This window comes from Chiloscyllium plagiosum, unplaced genomic scaffold, assembly GCF_037043375.1.
Source record: "Chiloscyllium plagiosum isolate Xiang-an unplaced genomic scaffold, Cpla_swu_hap1 HiC_scaffold_47, whole genome shotgun sequence".
Lineage (NCBI taxonomy): Eukaryota > Metazoa > Chordata > Chondrichthyes > Orectolobiformes > Hemiscylliidae > Chiloscyllium > Chiloscyllium plagiosum.
The window spans coordinates 19,785,696-19,805,970 of record NW_028270185.1 but is presented as its reverse complement, the minus strand read 5'-3'; the positions used below and the strand labels follow the sequence as shown (position 1 = coordinate 19,805,970).

The window sequence follows — 20,275 nt, the reverse complement described above, 5'->3', positions numbered from 1 at the left end:
AGCCATAACAGTCCATCTGAGTTGAGCTTCTGATCTCACACTGGGTTACTTAACTATCACTTCCATGATATCACCCATCTGTTGTTGAAATTTTCTTTAATGCCTTTATTACCCCAATCAACTTCTTCATGGTTGACCTCCTATCGGCAACACACTAACAGGTTGAGCTCACCCAAATTCTCTGTGTACATAACACAATTCTTACACATTCACATATTATTCTATGGTTGCCTGGCACAGAGGGATTTCTGACCTGGTAAAGTTTCAATTTTAAAATCATTGCCTTGGGGTTCAAATCATCTCACTGGCTTGCCACTTGCTATCTCACTAACTTTCTCCATCAACTGTGTTCCTCCAATTGATGCCTCTTGCATGTCCCAATTTCCTTTGGCTTGGTGTTGGATGCTGTCCCTTCATTTGCTTAGACCATGAACTCTAGAATTACCTCCATAAACCCCTCTCTCTCTGCACAGCAGCTCTTAAGCCTCATTAACTCAGCGACCCAGTGTTTGGATTAATTTCCAAACATTTCCTTCACTGGCTTGATATTTTGTCTGTTAACAATCTCTGTGAAGCTCTTTAGGATGTTTTAATATGTTAAGGATGCTATACAAATGCAAGCTGTTATATAGAAGTAATGCCATGAAGTCTCAATCCACCCAGATTGTACACCAGTTTATTGCAAAGGCTTTCTTTCCTCAGAACCATTTGACATGGTCTTGTAATGGATTCCAAGATGCAAACTTCAAGATCATGGTCATTTAGTTCAGCTACCTATTTTAACAGGATAGGAGTCTCCACAATACCAAAACCTCTGAAAAGAAAATCATTTCTCGTTTGGTAATTTAGTTTGGAAGCTAAGGCTGCAGACATTAATACAAGTCTGCTAAGAGGGCCCTGAGAAAGCCCCTATTTTAATATGGGAGAGAAGTTCACTCATATCACAGGGAACACAAATCCAATGAATTGCAAGTTGAAAAGCAGATTATTGTAGATGGTGGAAATAGAAAATAAAACAGGAAATGCTGGAAATACTTAGGTCAGGCAGACCACATGTGAAATAATTTGCAGTTTGGTATCACTAATCATGAACAGAGTCTCCCACTGAAACCATTTCAGCTATGCATCAAAGACAGATCAATAGGCAAAAATTATATTGCCTGCTATTAATGGAATAAACACATCATATGAGAAAGCAACAGTCTTCGAATGTCAATCTATTGGCATTCAATCCTGGTTGTCAAAAGCATGCCTTCCACTAAATAAATAGCTTTAGATCTTGCCTGAAATGCTCACTTACCTCCACCACTGGGATGCATTGGACTGCTGATCCGGGGGCTCATTGGGGCAAAACCACTCACTGTGAAATTTGTTACATCCCTTGGCTGCAATAAAAGTCCAAAACAAAAGTTACCAATGAAGGAATATTCGGGGTTAATTGCCATGCTAGCTCAAGAGGAGAAAGTGAGGGCTGCAGATGCTGGAGATCAGAGCTGAAAATGTGTTGCTGGAAAAGAGCAGCAGGTCAGGCAGCATCCAAGGAACAGGAGAATCGACGTTTCGGGCATAAGCCCTTCTTCAGGAATGAGGAAAGTGTGTCGATTCTCCTGTTCCTTGGATGCTGCCTGACCTGCTGCGCTTTTCCAGCAACACATTTTCATGCTAGCTCAAGAGGCAGTTCCACTCAAAGAAGCTCACCATCTCTTGCTCATCACTGGAGCAATGACTTGAGTTTGAACATAGCTGTACACAGAATGAGTGCACTTCAATTACACAGACACGTAGCATTCGGGAGTATGCTAAGATAATGAGACGTTAAACCACCAGCAGGTCAAACCCAATAATAATTGAATGTTCACCTTCTTTCCAGTTAAATTGGAATCTACTGCAGCAACTGTACATGGCAACCACAACCTTGCCTGAAGTTAAGTTTTGCACAGCCCATGCTAAGTTAAAAGTCAAAAGGAGGTCAGCTACCTACTTAAACAGGGTAAAGGTACTATAATCTCTGAAAAGAAAACCATTTCCCTGTTGGTAAATTGATATGTGGAGCTTGTTCAAGGAGCAACTATTGAGTGTCCTTGATAAGTATGTACCCGTCAGGCAGGGAGGAAAGGGTCGTGTGAGGGAGCCGTGGTTTAATAAGGAATTGGAATCCCTTGTTAAATGGAAGAGGGCGGCCTATGTAAAGATGAGGCGTGAAGATTCAATTGGGGCGATTGAGAGTTATAAGGTAGCCAGGAAGGATCTGAAGAGAGAGCTAAGAGCAGCAAGGAGGAGACATGAAAAGTCCTTAGTTGGTAGGATTAGAGAAAACCCTAAGGCTTTCTATAGGTATGTCAGGAATAAAAGAATGACTAGGGTAGGAATAGGTCCAGTCAAGGATAGTAGTGGGAAGTTGCGTGTGGAGGCTGAAGAGATTGGGGAGACACTGAATTAATACTTTTCGTCAGTATTCACTCAGGAACAGGACATTGTTGCCGATGTGAATATTGAGTCACAATTAAATAGAATGAATGGCTTTGAGGTATGTAGGGAAGAGGTGTTGGAAATTCTGGAAAGGGTGAAAATAGATAAGTCCCCTGCGCTTGATGGCATTTATCCGAGGATTCTCTGGGAAGCAAGGGAGGAGATTGCAGGGCCATTGGCCTTGATTTTTATGTCCTCGTTGTCTACAGGAATAGTGCCAGTAGACTGGAAGATAGCAAATGTGGTTCCCTTGTTCAAGAAGGGGAGTAGGGATAACCCTAGTAACTATAGGCCGATGAGTCTCACTTCTGTTGTGGGCAAAGTCTTAGAGAGAATTGTAAGGGATAGGATTTATGAACATCTGGATAGGAATAATGTGATCAAGGATAGTCAGCATGGTTTTGTGAAGGGCAGGTCGTGCCTCACAAACCTTATTGAATTCTTTGAGAAGGTGACTAAGGAGGTAGACGAGGGGAAAGCGGTAGATGTGGACTATATGGATTTTAGTAAGGCGTTTGATAAGGTTCCCCATGGTAGGCTACTTCAAAAAATACAGAGGTATGGCATTGAGGGTGAGTTGGAGGTTTGGATTAGGAATTGGCTGGCTGGAAGAAGACAGAGGGTAGTAGTTGATGGTAAAGGTTCATCTTGGAGTGCAGTTACTAGCGGTGTTCCGCAAGGATCTGTTTTGGGACCATTGCTATTTGTCATTTTTATAAATGACCTGGAGGAGGGGCTCAAAGGTTGGGTGATCAAGTTTGCGGATGATACGAAAGTCAGTCGAGTTGTTGACAGTGAGGAAGGATGTGTCAGGTTACAGCGGGATATAGATAAGTTGCAGAGCTGGGCAGAAAGGTGGCAAATGGAGTTTAATGTAGCTAAGTGTGAGGTGATTCACTTTGGTAAGAGCAACAAAAAGACGGGGTACTGGGCTAATGGTCAGATACTTGGTAGTGTGGATGAGCAGAGGGATCTTGGTGTCCATGTACACAGATCTCTGAAAGTTGCCACCCAGGTAAATAGTGCGGTGAAGAAGGCATATGGCGTACTGGCTTTTATTGGTAGAGGAATTGAGTTCCGGAGCCCTGAGGTCATGTTGCAGTTGTATAAGACTCTGGTGCGGCCGCATCTGGAGTATTGTGTGCAGTTTTGGTCGCCATACTATAGGAAGGATGTGGAGGCACTGGAACGGGTGCAGAGGAGGTTTACCAGGATGTTGCCTGATATGGTAGGAAGACCATATGAGGAAAAGCTGAGGCACTTGGGGCTGTTTTCATTGGAGAAAAGAAGGTTTAGGGGTGACTTAATAGAGGTGTACAAGATGATTAGGGGTTTAGATAGGGTTGACCATGAGAACCTTTTTCCACGTATGGAGTCAGCTATTACGAGGGGGCATAGCTTTAAATTAAGGGGTGGTAGGTATAGGACAGATGTTAGGGGTAGGTTCTTTACTCAGCGAGTCGTGAGTTCATGGAATGCCCTGCCAGTAGCAGTGGTGGACTCTCCTTTTTAATGGGCATTTTAACAGGCATTGGATAGGCATATGGAGGATAGTGGGCTAGTGTAGGTTAGGTGGGCTTGGATCGGCGCAACATCGAGGGCCGAAGGGCCTGTACTGCGCTGTATTTTTCTATGTTTCTATGTTCTAAAGGACAACAAGGTTGCCTTCGAGTCTTGATGAAGAATCTCAGTCCAAACAGTAGCCAGTCTATCAGATGCTGAGTGACTTGTTGAATATTTCCACCATCTTTTGCTTTTACTTCATGTTCTTAGTGGATCAGTTGAAAATACAAAGAACTAACTTGCAAGTAGCAGCTATGGGAATGGATTCACAGCTGGAAAATTACACCCAGAGTAAAATCATGCAAATATTATTTTGAAGCAGCTAATTTTAATTTTCAAAGAATGACAGCAAGTTGCGAAGATGTTTCAAGTAAGATTCCTCTAGAGGAGTGCTAAAGCATCATTATAAACTCATATTACACTGAGAATAATTCTTGTGCTAAACACAAATTAAAGTCCAAGAGCTGGGATTCACATGCCAACATTCCTATTTTTCTCAGCTCCAGATGTGTCTGTTTGCACACAGAGGCTCTGAATGGAGAAAAGGTGCTTTCTGTACTGCAGAATGAATCAATCGCCACTACACAGCCGTTCACGGTTAAAAATTGGTACCAAATCCAATACGGTGTGTGGAATCACATGCTGTCCTAACCTTTTGACTTGTTTAAAGTCACAAATATTTGACAATGTCTTCCATCAGCAATTGACATTGAAGTTATCCGTGTAAGTGTTTGCATAAAAATTCTCAATGCCAACAGTTGCCTGTGATGATGTAAGCTCTTTCCAATACAGAGCATTACTTTGGAAGGTCCACCAACACCCACTACACTCTGGATAAATAAAAGGTTTGTAACATTCACCTACAGTAAGTAGTGCACAAGCTATTTATTACTTTAAAAAAGCTGAAATTTCAGGATTTTATTAATGTTTTAAGTTTACGCCGCTTACCTTTGCGCCTCCAGCAAGTACCAAGTGTCGGGTTTTACAAACAAACATACCGCCATTTTCCACCAATTTCTTACAATGTAGAAATGCAAAGCCACGATACAAGTGTCTGATCTCACCCTCACGACCCTAAAAAAAAATTTTTTGAAGGTTAGCACAAATCCTGCTAAGCATTGTTTCATTCAACATTCCAGAAAATAATACAGAAGACTGGATAAGTTTAGGAGAAATGATAGCCTAGTACAAATCCAAATGCCCACTTGTACTCTCGGACATGGATTTAAAGCCATAGCAGCTGTTGGAATTTAAGTTCAATCAATAAATCTTAAGTCAAAAGCTAGACTCAGGAATAATGACCAGGAAATGAATGTCATAAAAATGCAATCTGCTGTCCTTGCCTTGTCTGGCCCGCAGGTGGCTCCAGACTCACATGGTGAGGGCAATTCTTAACTGCCCTCTGAAATGGTCTAACAATCCAGTCAGTTGTAATAAACCATTACAAAAATAGGAACAACCCAGATAGAATAGACCACTTAGCATCTACAAAGATACAGAAAATGACAACAGCACATCCTGCTCAGTCATTCCTGCAAAGTCCTCCTTGCTAACACCTGGGGTCTTGTTTCAAAGAGGAGCTATCCCATAACCCGACAAGACTAACCTGCTGATCCATAACTTATGGCCAGTATCACAGTTACATCCCGAGGTACATGTTTACTAAGGAAGTGGAATCTGACTAATTATTGGTAGAAGCGACAATGGTAAAGACTTTGTAAAGTGAGAAATTTGCAGAAGAGACAGTATTAGAAAGGCTGCTTAGGGTAAGTAATCTATCTGGTCTGGATGGTTTGCCCCCCCAAGTTGTTAAAAGGAAGTTGGGGTGGGGATAAAAGGGTTGCTTAATTTTTCAATCTTCCCTAGATATAGGGGAGGTGCCAAAGCATTTAAGAGTGGAAAATTTGACATCCTTATTCATGAATGAGTGCAGGGTTAAAATCAAGGTTTTTGGAATAGAGTCAGGAAAAATGAGCAAAACTCTCTGGCCTAACCAGCAGTGTCCACGTCCCATTAATAAATTAAAAATACAAGAGGCACACATGAATGAAGATTTTCAAAAAAAATCTCAGGGTCCTGAATAGAGTTCATGAAGAATAGCCAACACATATTAGCCAATATGGTAGATTGTGTTCAACAGATCTAATTGAATTTTTTGTTGAAGTAATTGGAGAATGTTGATGAACAGAACGTGGGATCTATACTGAGTTTAAGAAAGTGTTCAACAAAGTATCACAAAACAGACTGGTAACCAATAATGAGTCTTATGGAAAACAAGGGTCAATATCCATTTTAACAAAAAAAAGATCGTATAGTAGATGATTGTCTCTCATCCTCCTGTATAAAAACAATAATGTTACATAATATCAATGTGAGGTGCATTGCCTTTTTGCTATACATACACATATACATGACTTAGATCTTGGTACATCGGATAAAATTTTAATACTTGCTGCTGACATCAGACTTGGAGGAATGCCAAACAGTGACAGTAATATGAATTATACACAACACGTCAGAGTTAAGCTGATAGAATAGGTTGACAAGAGGTCAACAAAATTCAGTCGCAATGTTATGTGTTTTAGCAGAAACAACGGGGAGAAGCAATATTAATTTAATATCGTAATTCTAAAGAGTTTGCAGAGACGAGGGAACCTAGGTTATATGTTTATTAATCTTTGATAAAGGTAGGACATGAGAAAATGGTTAGCATTCAACTTGGTGTCAACTCAAATAGACCTACTCCATTTTAGTTTCCTAAAGGCCTTCAGCCTTTTCTCTAGATAATTGTCCAATTTCTGTCTCTGGTATCTTCTTACTACAAACTAGATTCGGAGCCACTCACAACATAAAAACCTTTCCTTGTGTTGCCCTTTTCTGCTATTTGCCTTAAATCAGTTCTTGCCCTTTGGACCAATGGGAACAGTTTCTCCACATCTACTTTGCCCAGACCCCTCATAAATTTTAATACCTCAATCAAATCTCAACATTCTCTTTTGCAAGGAAAATGGCCTCAGCTTCTGCCATCTATTCATGCCACGATTTCCTGAAAGGCTTCTTGTTAATCTTTACAGCACTAACACCTTCACATCCTCCAAAATGCAATATCCACAATCTGATATAATTCTCCATGTGATGTCAATCCAGTTCTTACTAGGATTTTCTGTAATTTCCTTGATTTTATACTCTCGGCCTCTATCTATAAAGCACAAGAACCCATATACCCATAAAACCAGCTTGCCCTTGAAGTCTATGCCGGCCTGATAATAATCACTGTTTTATGAACATCAGACTTGTGGACACTCATATGTACAAACACAATCTCATACAGAGGTGTAATTTTAAATACAAAACATATAAACATTTCCTGTACTTATGAACAGTTGCTTTATTATATTGTGCACTGTGCTCCAACTTTAACATAAATTGACTTGTGAACTGACTCAGGAACAAGACCCATTCCCAAGTTAGAGATTGCCTGAATTTATCATCCTGACAATTCCTAATACTTCCAAAGTTTTATTTTATCTGCCAACTTTGAAATTCTACCCTCCACATTCATCGACATCATTGATAAAGATCCAAAAAAGCAGTAGTTCTAATGATGGTTCCTGGGGAACCTCACTATTATGCTGTCTCCAGTCCAACAAACAATTATTCATCACAACTTAGTTTCTTGTCAGATGGCAAACTTGTTATGCATTCTGCTGCTTGCATGGAAGAGCTTCAATTTTGTTAACAAGCCTGTTATGTGATGTTATACCAAAATAATTTTGGAAGTCCACGTGCACCACACCAGCTGGATTATCCACATCAACCCTCACTGTTCCTCAACAAAGATAAAGACACATTAAGTTAAAAAATGGTGGGACTAAATCAATACAATCTCCAACAATTGTGCCACAGGTTAACAAGATCATGAAACAGACAAAGTACTCTGTTTTATTTCGACATGATTAGAACGGATAAACAATGAAGCTGTATCAAACCTTTGGTTTGGCCATATTTAGATCAAAGCATGCAATTCAGATTTCCATGTTAACAAGGAGATAGACTAAAGAGGATGCAGAGTGGATTGACAAGGATGAGTGAGCTGACATATCAGATTGGATCAACAAATTGAGTCTTCTCGATCATTTCAAGGTTGAATGACACAAGTTTGCAAACAGTCTGCTTCGGGCTCGTGTTGCTGCCAAGAAGGGAGATGGAGTCAATGGTAAGGGATTGCAGTTTTGTAGCTGGAACAATGTTTAACTGGAGAAAAATTCCACTCATCCAATACTGGATGTCTAACAAGGCTTCCGATGAATTAGTGACATCAAGGATTCATTAAAAGCTTAAACTGAGTTTCTTTCAAAGAATGCGACCATTGATGCATTCCTTGTGCAACTCCTGTGAAAATTCTCAAATGGAAGACTATGGAGTATTACCAGGTACTAGTTTAAAGATAGTCAACAAGTTACTTTCGATGTAAATGCTGTGTTTTCAGATGAGGTGACCAAGGGACTTCACCTTTGACTCAGATTTCTATATTTGCAATTTCATTCAAAACAAAATTGTAGGGAAGTCTTACCGAGTGTGGTCCATCAATAACTTTAACAATATCTTTCACGTGAATATTATTTTGCTCAGAATCCAGGGCCACAGCAAAACGGTTATCTTTCTTCCGAGTTATTGCTTGATGCCGTACAGTAATGACTTTTCCATACATATTAAGAACCTACAAAACGATGAATATTAAAATGAGCAGTTTGCCTTTCTCAGCCCAAGCAGAAGAGGACTAGCTTTCTATTTGTATTGTTGAAGGATAAAATTTGCCTTTTGCAAATGTCTTATCGAAAAATAAGGAAAGTATGAGGAGATACAAGATAGAGAAAGTTCACATCAGGCCTTTTAGTTAGAAATATTCTTAACTGGGTTTGTTTCAACTTTGTCCATCCAATAAGCCAAAAAGCAAACAAAAATCCAAACCCATGTAATGCAGTAACATTAACTGATTGCTCCTTAAAGGAACATGCTTTACAAAAATTGGATTATCTTGAATTCCTTCAGTTACCTTACTAGTATGCCATATAAGGTAAGAAATGCTAAGTATATTCATTCATAGATGCTTCATTTAATTGCCATTATAAACCACCACAATGTTCTAGACCATCAAAATGGCACTTCAGATAATGACTTGCAGCCTAGACTTCCACGACCTCTACTGTTCACTGTTTCTCTATTTTGCAACAGCAGCGTCCCACTATACATTCTAACTGTTCTGACACAGAAAAGGGAGATAGAGATACATGGGCAATTATCAAATCAGGTACCCAACAATGACCTTTAAGACTGGCAGTTTGATTAAAAGGACAGCTCCACTCACGAGTCAATAATTTGTGATCAAACATCAATAAAAGTTGTACACCTGTACAAGCAAGGTGTGACCAAGGCTGAACAAGGTTGTGATAAGGACATTGTGGGGAAGCGATGGAGTAGTAGACTGGACTGCTAATCTCGAACGTGGGCTCGAATTCCATTTTCGCAGATGATGAAATGTGAATCCAATTAAAACAAAAGTCTAGAATAAAAACTTAGCTGAATGGCAAGTTGGTAACCATTAACAATCATTAACTAATGTACTGAGGGAGGGAAATTGCTGTCCTTATCTGATTTGGCCTACATGTGATTCTAATTCCATAAGCCCTCTAGGCGATAAATGCCAATCTTGCCAGCAATACTCACATTCCATAAACAAATGTTTAAAAAATGAGATTGGCCGTTAGGGAAACAACAATCTCATACATCAGATGATTTCATCACAGCAACATGTTCAAACCTGGAGCTCCCAAAGTCCTAAGCTCTGGAAATCCTTCTCTGGTTCTCGCCTCCATTAACAAACTCGAAAACCTATACTTGCAAGCAAGCTTTTTAAAACCTATTCTAAAAGTTCCCTCTATGGTTCAGTGTCAATTTGTTTTGATAAAGCACCATCAGGCATCTTGGGATATTTTATTAAGGATAAAATGAGTTAGATGCTGACCTCTGAAATTCTGGTTTGAAATCAGTACAGACCGACTGAGATGATTGCCTTGCCTTTATGATGGCAACTATATGAAATGAGGTTGACAGCTCTGCCCTGTTCTTGTGGACATGGGATCACCACAATAAACACTCCCAATTTGTAATCTGGTTCAGAAATACCTTTGGAAATGTGAAATATTTCATTCTGGGCACTGGAGGTTTCAAAGGCACTTTCCTCCAATAGTTCAGGTAAGATATTTGTATTCACACTCAATGCACACATTCAGGGCCAACATTCCAAGACTGAGCAAAGTGTGCTTAATTTTGACATCAGTGACAAGTAGAAGACATGTTACAAGTATTCCAACTTGTGGTTTAGAAATTCTGAGAGTTTTACAATTTCAGATTAATTGACATTCCTGATAAAGGGCTTTTGCCCGAAACGTCGATTTTACTGCTCCTCGGATGCTGCCTGAACTGCTGTGCTCTTCCAGCACCACTAATCCAGAAAATGATATATCTAATGGTCAAGAATATGCATTGAAATTTCTATGGTTCAAAAATAGACACTGAATACTTAGTCTAAGTTGGAGCAAACTCCAATAATCAACTATATTTCCGATAACCTATCTCTTGAGGAATCAATCATCATACCTGGAATGTCTCCCTCTCCAGCCGGACAATAACTCCCATAGTCTGTGGGTCAAGTTGGACCAGTTCACCCCACTCATGCTGACCTCCAGCATCAACTCCAGATGCAGTCTCTGAGCATAGTTGCAAATCTCTTGGGAGCACTTTCAGCTGAAATACAATACGATTTCATAACATTTCAAACACCATTAAAACTGTATCACCAACGTGTGCAAACATTGAAACATGTCTTGTAATAGAACAAAATAAAACCAAAAAAAGTCAGTTAGCCACAGCCAGGGGCAACAGAGGATCAAAAAGCTTCCCAGTGCCTCCAGCTTGGGGAAAAGGAAGTTAAAAATCTCAACAAGATTCCTCTTCATGATAGTCATCGAATGACCCCTGCAGGAAAGTGCACGGTCAGTGACAGGATCAGGCTCAGATAGTCTGCTACACTACAACTCCTGACACTGACTAGAAAGGTTTCAGCGACAATCGTGCATGCACATTTAGGCCGCAATGCAAAGGCCAACACATGCACACAACTGATACCTTTCTGATCGGCCTACCTTACTCAAATTCCAATTCTGCACAGTCTAGCTCGTTCATTTCATGTTCATACCAGAGTCATTGTGTCAAGTCCCACATTGTTATATTTTTTAAATGTACTTTATTTTACATTCAAAGCACTGAACAACTGCAGTGAGTAAAGTTCCTTCATGCAGGTACAAGAATTGAAAATGATGAACAGGAGCTTCCTGGGACAGCCCAGTTACCAAAGAATATTTTCATTGCTGGAAAATAGAAAGCATCAATAAATAATGCAAAATGAAGCAAGGCCTATATTTTGATACTTCCCAAAGCCTTTTTCATAGCACCTGCAGAAAAATGGTATTAAAAACAATGTATTTATGATGAGACTATTAATAATGATGATTGGCAAATGAACAGAACATTTTGGGGAACAGTCAATCCTAACACCATTTAGAGTCGTAGAGTAATAGAGATGTACAGCACGGAAACAGAGGCTTCGGTCCAACCTGTCCACGCCGACCACATATCCCAACCCAATCTAGTCCCACCTGCCAGCACCCGGCCCATATCCCTCCAAACCCTTCCTATTCATATACCCATCCAGATGCCTTTTAAATGTTGCAATTGTACCAGCTTCCACCACATCCTCTGGCAGCTCATTCGATACACGTACCACCCTCTCCATGAAAAGTTGCCCCTTAGGTCTCTTTTACATCTTTCCCCTCTCACCCTAAACCTATGCCCTCTCGTTCTGGACTCCCCGATCCCAGGGAAAAAACTTTGTCTATTTATCCTATCCATGCCCCTCATAATTTTGTGAACCTCTATAAGGTCACCCCTCAGCCTCTGACGCTCCAGGGAAAACAGCCCCAGCCTGTTCAGCCTCTCCCTATAGCTCAAATCCTCCAACCTTGGCAACATCTTTGTAAATCTTTTCTGAACCCTTTGTTCAAATTAAATTGGAATAATGGACTTTAAAACATCATTTAGGTTGCTTAGATGCAAATAATGAAGAGTTAGCGGAATTACTTGTGTAAAAGTTGAGTTTTTGAGACTAAACATTAAGCTAAACAAAGATTTAAATCCACTCCACTTTTTAGGAACTGCCAATAATGACCTTGTCTCTGTAGTTGCTGGCCGTGGTCCTGAATTCTGAAGGAAATTCTGCCTCGAGCTTTGTACTTTTGACAGTTCAAAGAGAAAGAGCAATTGTGAAAACGAATCACTAGATATAAAAAATATAAGAACTTTTGGGCCAAAAATTGGGTTTATGTACACGAGATTGACTATTACTTCAATACATATTGTATGAGACACCAGCTGCACTAGAATACTCGAGTAGTTAGCACTGCTGCATCATGGTGCCAGGAACTCAGATTCGATTTCGGCCTTGACTGACTGACTGTGTGGAGATTACGTGTACTCATGTTTGTGTTGACTTCTGCCAGGTGCTCCGGTTTTCTCACACAATCCAACGAAATATTCAGAAGGTCTGCTTAGATTACTGTTTGAAGATTAGTTCCAAAAACACATGATCCTCTAAGAGAAGAAAATTATTCTCATCGCCTTGCATGGATGACCGTTATTTAAAGCAGTGACCCCGGTCTAGATTTCCCCACTAGAGAAAATATCCTTTCCCTTTAAAGATACCTCAGAATATTCTGTGTTTCAGTCAGACTTCTCTTACACTTTTAAACTCAAGCAGATGCAATCTCTACCTTTCCTGATAGGATAACTCATCTATTACAGATTTTAGCTTAGTTAGCCTTCTCTGAACTGGTTCTTATATATTTAGATCTTTCCTCAAGTATAGAAACCAGTTCTATAAATAATACTATCTAATCTCACCATGTTTGAATCACTGTGTGCAGATTTGATGTTTCCAACTTCAGACACAAGGGGAAAAAAAAAGTAGACCATTTGGCCCATCAAGCTTTCTGTGCTATTCTAATAAGATTGATCTTCAGCTTCAACCCCACTTTCCCACCCACCCCAACTCCATTGATTTCCTGAGTGACCTAAAATCTGTCTAGTGCAGTTTAAAAGATATTTCACAACCCTCTGGGGCAACGAATTCCAAAGATGTACAATTTCTTTGTGTGAAGAAATTTCTCCCTACCTTATTAATGATTGATCAGCCCCTTACCTTGAAGTTGTGCCCCAGCATTTTTGGTTCTCAGCCAAGGGAAAATAATCAATCTCTATCAGTAATCCTTCTTAGGCAATCTCCAGGGATAAATAACTTGCTCCCAATCCAGGTCGATGAGTTCAGAAAAGGCTGATAAAATCCAGTACACAATCCACAGACTGTCACGTGGGTTAAGTGGTCTTGAGGGGTCAGGCAAATGAGTTGTTAGGAGATGTGTGTGTCACCTCCAGTAGGATCACAGAATCACACATTAGAGAAGTAACGTAATGGTCCACTGAGTCTGCCCCAACAAAAGCTACTTTATCTGGGCTACCAATGTGTTTGGTGTCCCTCCGAATTAACTTTCTCTACTTTGTTCTGTCGCATGCAAATATGCCTATGCACTGGCAGGAGTGGTTGATGTTTCCATTCAGCTTCCTATATAGCAGAGTTTCAAGTAGAGTGGTTGCTTCAAGAATATGCTGTTATGCATACTAACATACTGAAAAAGGATTATAGGACTCAAAATGTTAACTGCTTTCTCTCTACAGATGCTGCCACACATGCTGAGTTGCTTCAGCAATTTCTGTTTTTGTTGCACATTTCCAGCACCTGAATTTCTTGGTCTTACACAACTTGGACAGTACCCTTGCCACTCTTACTTCCAAGTGTTTAATTTTAAAATATATTACCTCATGCATGGTTAGATCCGAAAAAAGAATGACAAAGTTCTCTTCCACTCGTACAATCAGTCCCGTATCTCCCTCATATCGCCCTGCTATCACTTTCACATGGTCTCCCATTTTGAAGTACTTGCGCAATTCATGAGCTGGAAACTCTAAAGGATCCTGCAAACAAACAGATGATAAATTTAACCAGATTCTTCATCAATCCATTGATCAGTTCTAGACTTAGTCAATGCTCAGATTTTAAATCTTTCTAATAAACAAATCTTTACTTGCTTGGAAATACAGAACTTTAGCATTTGTTGAGAACAAAGGAGAAATACTGTCAAAGCTTTTCACTTTGTACTCATCAGGAAAGATTCAAGAATGCCAAATTATAAAGGAAGCAACAATTTGTACCATATAAGAAAAGGGGACAAATAAATTGGTCCCCTTTGGCCAAGGTGTTACCATAGAGAATGGAAACCATAGAGAGAACTAGAGTCCCAGAAGATTGCTTAATTCAAAATACATCTGGACATGTTTCTTTTTCCTGTGGAGGACAGATCACGACGTATGAACATATGTAGTTTCTAGCAATTATAAGTGAGCCTGACTAACCATTGTAAATTGGTTGTCAGCGCAACTCATAGCACACAAAGTGCTGTCCAATCATGAAATCACAATCAATGTTACACATTACATTCCGAACATTATCAGTACTCTGCCCATTGCAAACAATCGGAGGGCTAACTGTTTGATATAATGTGTCAGTCATTAGGGACATATGGCCTACATAATTGTCATTTTAACGGCAACGATACTTTTCCTTAAATGGAGATGCATCATTTCATCTATTGGAAAGCTGAAATTTAGTTTCTGCTTTTTGGTCAATGTCTCTCCTTCCCTTAATATGCACCCTTTGATATCCCATTATCGTGGCTAGGATCCATGCACAAGTCTCAACAGTGATCAGTAGTTTACTGAATGAAAAGGGCAGCACAGCTGGGCCCATTTCTGCCCTCACCCAGTGTCTGCAGGGCCACATTTCTAGCAGTAGCCACATAACAATCTATTCTTGCTTTGCTGTCTAACAGCTGACTAGATCGCTTGCAATAGTGGATTTTCACCATAGGATTTGTAAACAGTAAGGTCATAGCCAAATTCAGGACTGGTTTTAAATTAAACAGGCTAGATTAGTTTAAAACTGGCTTTGGTTGCTATAGCAAGTGAACAGATATCAGATGGAAACAATCCAAAATCATCTGCAATGGATAGAAAACCTCTCCTTATTGACCAATAGAGATGATATGATTCTCCATACCTTCAGATCTTCGTGTTTGGGTAAAATTGTGATCTTGTTGCCCTCCACACTCAAAATTTTACCCTGCAGGTTTATCAATTCACCTTCGCAAACTTCTACGTTATCTCCAGGTTGCAAGTTGTGTTCTCTTTCTTTGCCTGGAAAAGAAAAGATGAAAACATCATACTTAAGATTTGGTCAAGAGCACAAGAAGTCAAATTGCCAGAATGCATTATTTGTGATGCCCCAATTTTTCAATTACAGCACACAACCCCATTTTTAACATGCAAATGTCACCCTCAATTTGGTTGATAATGCCAAATATTTCTAGTATCAAATTCCACTTGACTTTTCACTAATTTAAACTTTTATATTCCTGTAACATGCTAGCTTTACATTATTAAAACCACATTAAATAAGAACAAATGGCATTATTCCCATTGGTACTACATACTCAGCCTCCAGGCACTGCCTGAAAGGAATGTCAAGGTTATCGATTACACGGAGTATCACAAGGTCACATAATAACACAACATAACACAACTTCCAAAGGCAGTTTAAAAAATTTTCTTTAATCTCCTGGGCAATAAATATGGGCACCAATATACCTTTTAAAGCACTTATAAAAATGAGTTTTTTAAAAATGGAGATTGTAGTTGGATTCTCCCCATCCTATGAATTCCTTCCCATCTTCTTCAACTATCAAGTTGGGATAGTACATTTCCATTGGAACTAAATGCCCTCAAGACCCTTTATGATCTGGGCATTCTCCATACATATTGACGAATGTTCTCTGTTTGACTGCGAGCCACATTGCTACGCTGCTGAGACCAGTTTGCCTCCGCACTCACTAGCATGGGTCAGGCAGTTCTGAGAACAGGAGAGGTAACTGCATTTAGTTTTTATTCTCCATAACCCTAGTGCACTAAGGCTAATAATTTTACTGATTCAACTAGAACAGTGAACCAAAAGTATGTTATTAAACTAAGTGCTACATATACAAACATAAGCACTGGGGAAGCCAAATCAGAAATCACTTTGAGGCAATGAAATCCAAACACGTCAGCATAAAGCTCTGAACAGAACAGCTTTGATTTCTCTCTCATGTACAAAACAAATACCTGTTGATTCGGTCACAACCTCCAGGTCAATGCCTTCTGGTTGATCCTCAAATTTTTCAAGCTCAGAAAGTGTGGGCTTCACTCCTTCAGTAATCTGTAACATGCAAAGAGTCACTCCAGTTATTCCAAGAAATATGAACCATTGGAGAAACATGACTGAAGGCTCAAGGTGCCTTTGTGCATGATCGCACATGGAGTGGCCACACTCTGGGTTCAAATCTGAACCAGAATGCCACAGCAAAGCAAAAGGTCTTATCAGACTCTAAGTATCCAAAGGTAAAGACATTCATCCCACATATATCCTAGCAGCTAAATTAAACAGGAATTGGTCAAAGTGATGGAGCATACCCAACTAACGCCCTGGTTAAATTTTAAAAAAGCAAATATGCCATGACTGAATTTTGAACAAACTTCATTAAGACCACAGAATTTTACCTAATATGTAATATTGCAAGAATGAATGCAATCAATTTCATCAGAGACTAAGCATTTTATTATCTAGTGACAGTTTAAATTCCATACTCTACCTGATTTTAAAAACTAACCTTTCCTGATAGGTGGAATGAAGGTAAAGAAATGCAGGCCACATACACCCAAGTCTCCAAATGTACCAGGTATATGAGACTTACCTTTGAGTACACAAACTGGAGATGAGAGATCTGGTGGGTCAATGAGTTAGGGAAGTAGAGGGATAGATGGATATTATCTATCACATCACTGTTAAATACTTTGTAGAGACTAACAGAGCTCTCATGTTGCTCGTGGTCCGTCAGAAGATATGTAAAAAATGTGGCAAAAAAAAATGTTGCAATAGCATGCAGCAGGGATAATGATATTTACAGGACATTCCTGTGGCAACATCCATCAAAGACTGGGAAAATAGCTTGCTTCGTGCCAGGTGGCTTTTGTTTTAGACACGATAATTTTATGCACTTTTTCAATTACACGATGCTAATCATGCATCAACGCAGAAACAGTCAAGTTGTAACCTCAATTAATCACCCACCCGACATGTGCAAAGCAAGTAGTCATCAAGAGGCTTGGAAAACTTTAGAATGAGCACTTCAAAAACATAACTCGAAACCACTCTGCTACAAAAGATTCTAATGGATGCATTACTTACCACTGCAGACATTGCAAAACTTTTGAACAAGAATCCTTTCCTGCTGTAGCGATTGCCCTCAAATATAAGAAAGTCTCCATCTGTGGTAACGTCTCCACCCAGTGATCTACGAAATGTACAATTTCAATTCAAACAAATCAGTTTGACATCAAATATACAATAAAGTTGGCAAGACAGCGAAATCTAAATAGTGTTCAGGCTCTTTATGATCTTAAGATTAACAAAAGCTGGCAAATGGGACTAGATTTATCTAGGCTATCGAGCGATATGGATGAGTTGTGTGCTGTACATCTACGACTCTATAACTACATTTTATCAGATATGATAATAGGCATTTTAAACAAATAACTAAGAATGCAAATAAAGACCCATCACTAAATGACAATGCAAAAGAAAAGGGTGAAACTTGAGAATTGATCTGCAGCCACAAGTGCTGAGTTAGTGATCTATCTCAGTATCCTCCTGAGGTTCCAGTATCACAGACACCAGCTAATTTTATTTATTCAGGTTGATAACAAAAAATGGCTAAAGACATTGGACACGACAAAGGCAATGGGCCTCGACAACATTCAGCGACTGCACTGAAGGTGCATGTTTCAAAACTACTTGTGCCCCCAGCCAAGCTACTCCAGTACAACTATAACATGGACATCTACCTGACAACTTGGAAAAATGCCAAGGTAGGTCGCACTGAAAAGAAACAGGACAAATCCAAATTGATCCCTGTCTACTTTTTGATTACTGAAGTATTAGAAGGGGTCATCAACAGTGGTGTCAAGTAGCACTTAAATAGCAACAACCTGATCACTGATATAAAATAAAGAACTGCAGATGCCGGAAATCTGAAACAAAAACAGAAATTGCTCAAGAAACTCGGCAGGTCTAGTTACATCTGTGGAGAGAAAGCAGAGTTCATATTTCAGGTCCAGTGACACTTCTTCAGAATCTGATCACTGATGTTCAGTTTGAATTCCACCATACTCATTCCGCTCCTGACTCTATTACATCTTTGGTACAACAAGAGTTGAATTCTGGAGGTGAGTGAACAGTAACTATCCTTGACATTGAGCTAACACTTGATTGAGTATGGTCTCAAGGAGATGAACCAAAACTATCAATGGGGATTAGGGGAAAATTCTCCACTGTTTAGAATCAAACTTAGCACAAAGGAAAATGGCTGTGGTTTCAGGAGACCAGTCATCTCAATCCCATGACCTTACTGCAGTTCCACAGGGTAGCATCCCAAGCCCAATCATCTTCATTAGCTTCACCAATGACTTCCTCTCCATCATAAAGGTCAGAAGTTAGTTAGTTCATTGAAGCAGTTCATTTCTCGCTCTCTCATATAGAACACCAGCAATTGAATTGGACTAGCAATATATATACTGTGGTTACAAAAAAAGGTCAAAAGTTAGGAATTCTGTTGCTAGTAATTCCACACCTGCCACACTAAAGTCTACCCACCATCTCAAGGATCAAGTCAGCGGTGATGAAAATACTCCCCACCTGCTTGGAAGAATTCAGCTCCAACAATACTCATGAAGCTTGACATCATCCACAAAGCAGCACACTTTACTGGCATCCCACCATCTTCAATATTCACTCCAACTACAACCACTATGACAGCAATGTGGACCAACTACGTGATGCACTGCAGCAACTCACCCAGGCTCATTCAACATACCTTCCAAACCCATGAGCTCTACCACTTCAAAAGACACAGGCAATAGATGCCTGGGAACACCACAACCTGCATGCTCGCTTTTAAACAGCAACCATCCTAACTTAGAACAATACAATCATTCCTTTAGTGTTGCTCGATCAAAACCCTAGCACTACCTCCCTAACAGCACTATGGATGTACCTAAAATACTGCAGCAGTTTAAGGATGCAGCTCACAACATACTCAAGAGCAATAAGCACTGGCCTAACCACCCACACCCACATCCTATGAAAGAATTTTAAAACAAAAAAACTCAAAGATTGGTCTGATAAAGTTTACAATTCCCCAATTCTCACTGTATCCATTTTGGAGCTAGGATTTACAGCTATCTAAAGACATGGGAATCACAGAATAATTATTATGATATTGTAATGTGAAGGAACTAGTACCATATGCCAGCAGGAAAACAGTGTGGGTCAATGTCAGTTAGCCCCTTCAGATGGGCCTGGCATTCAATTAGATTGTGGCTGATCTGTAACCTATCTTCACACAGGTGACTTTGCTCTATACCATTTCTTCATCTAACAACCAATCTATCTCAGATTTGAAATTAACGGATCTAGTGTTAATTCCTATTTGCAGAAGGGACTGACAAAACTTTACCACTTGAAAGTTGAGATTCCCAAACTTTAGTTCTGAAAAAGGCTTGATTCCAGTTCTTTGATAATGCCTCTCCCCTTGGGCAGGTAGTATCCCTATCTCTGAGCCAGAAGACCTGGTTTCAAGTCTTACCTGCTCCAGAAGTGTGTAACAATATCTCTGAACACATTGATTAGAGAATATCGACAACATACTCTATCAATGTGTTCGACCAGGCCAGGCCCCTTCAAATCATTTCAATAAAGCAGTCCCGACCCCAACTTTGCTAGTTGCTTTAAACAGGTGTAACATGGATATTTCAGAAGAGATACAGCTGGTCAAAGCACTTCGTTTTAAACAAACCAGAATTTATTTATAAGATTACCGAATGAAACACAAACAACAGAAAACAGGATATAGAATAACCTACC

General features: G+C 39.7%; 1 protein-coding gene across 2 annotated transcripts in view; it reads right to left on the bottom strand.

The window, feature by feature from the left end:
* supt5h (SPT5 homolog, DSIF elongation factor subunit) overlaps positions 1-20,275 on the bottom strand; it is an 83,347-nt gene that overhangs the window by 26,539 nt on the left and 36,533 nt on the right. For both annotated transcript variants that reach the window (XM_043681017.2, XM_087983989.1), the window contains 8 exons: positions 17,543-17,648; positions 16,420-16,513; positions 15,320-15,456; positions 14,023-14,178; positions 10,693-10,839; positions 8,606-8,752; positions 4,981-5,106; positions 1,301-1,385 (listed from right to left, as the gene is read on the bottom strand). In XM_043681017.2, coding sequence (XP_043536952.1) covers positions 1,301-1,385; positions 4,981-5,106; positions 8,606-8,752; positions 10,693-10,839; positions 14,023-14,178; positions 15,320-15,456; positions 16,420-16,513; positions 17,543-17,648 — 998 coding nt within the window. The remainder of the gene's footprint in view (positions 1-1,300; positions 1,386-4,980; positions 5,107-8,605; positions 8,753-10,692; positions 10,840-14,022; positions 14,179-15,319; positions 15,457-16,419; positions 16,514-17,542; positions 17,649-20,275) is intronic.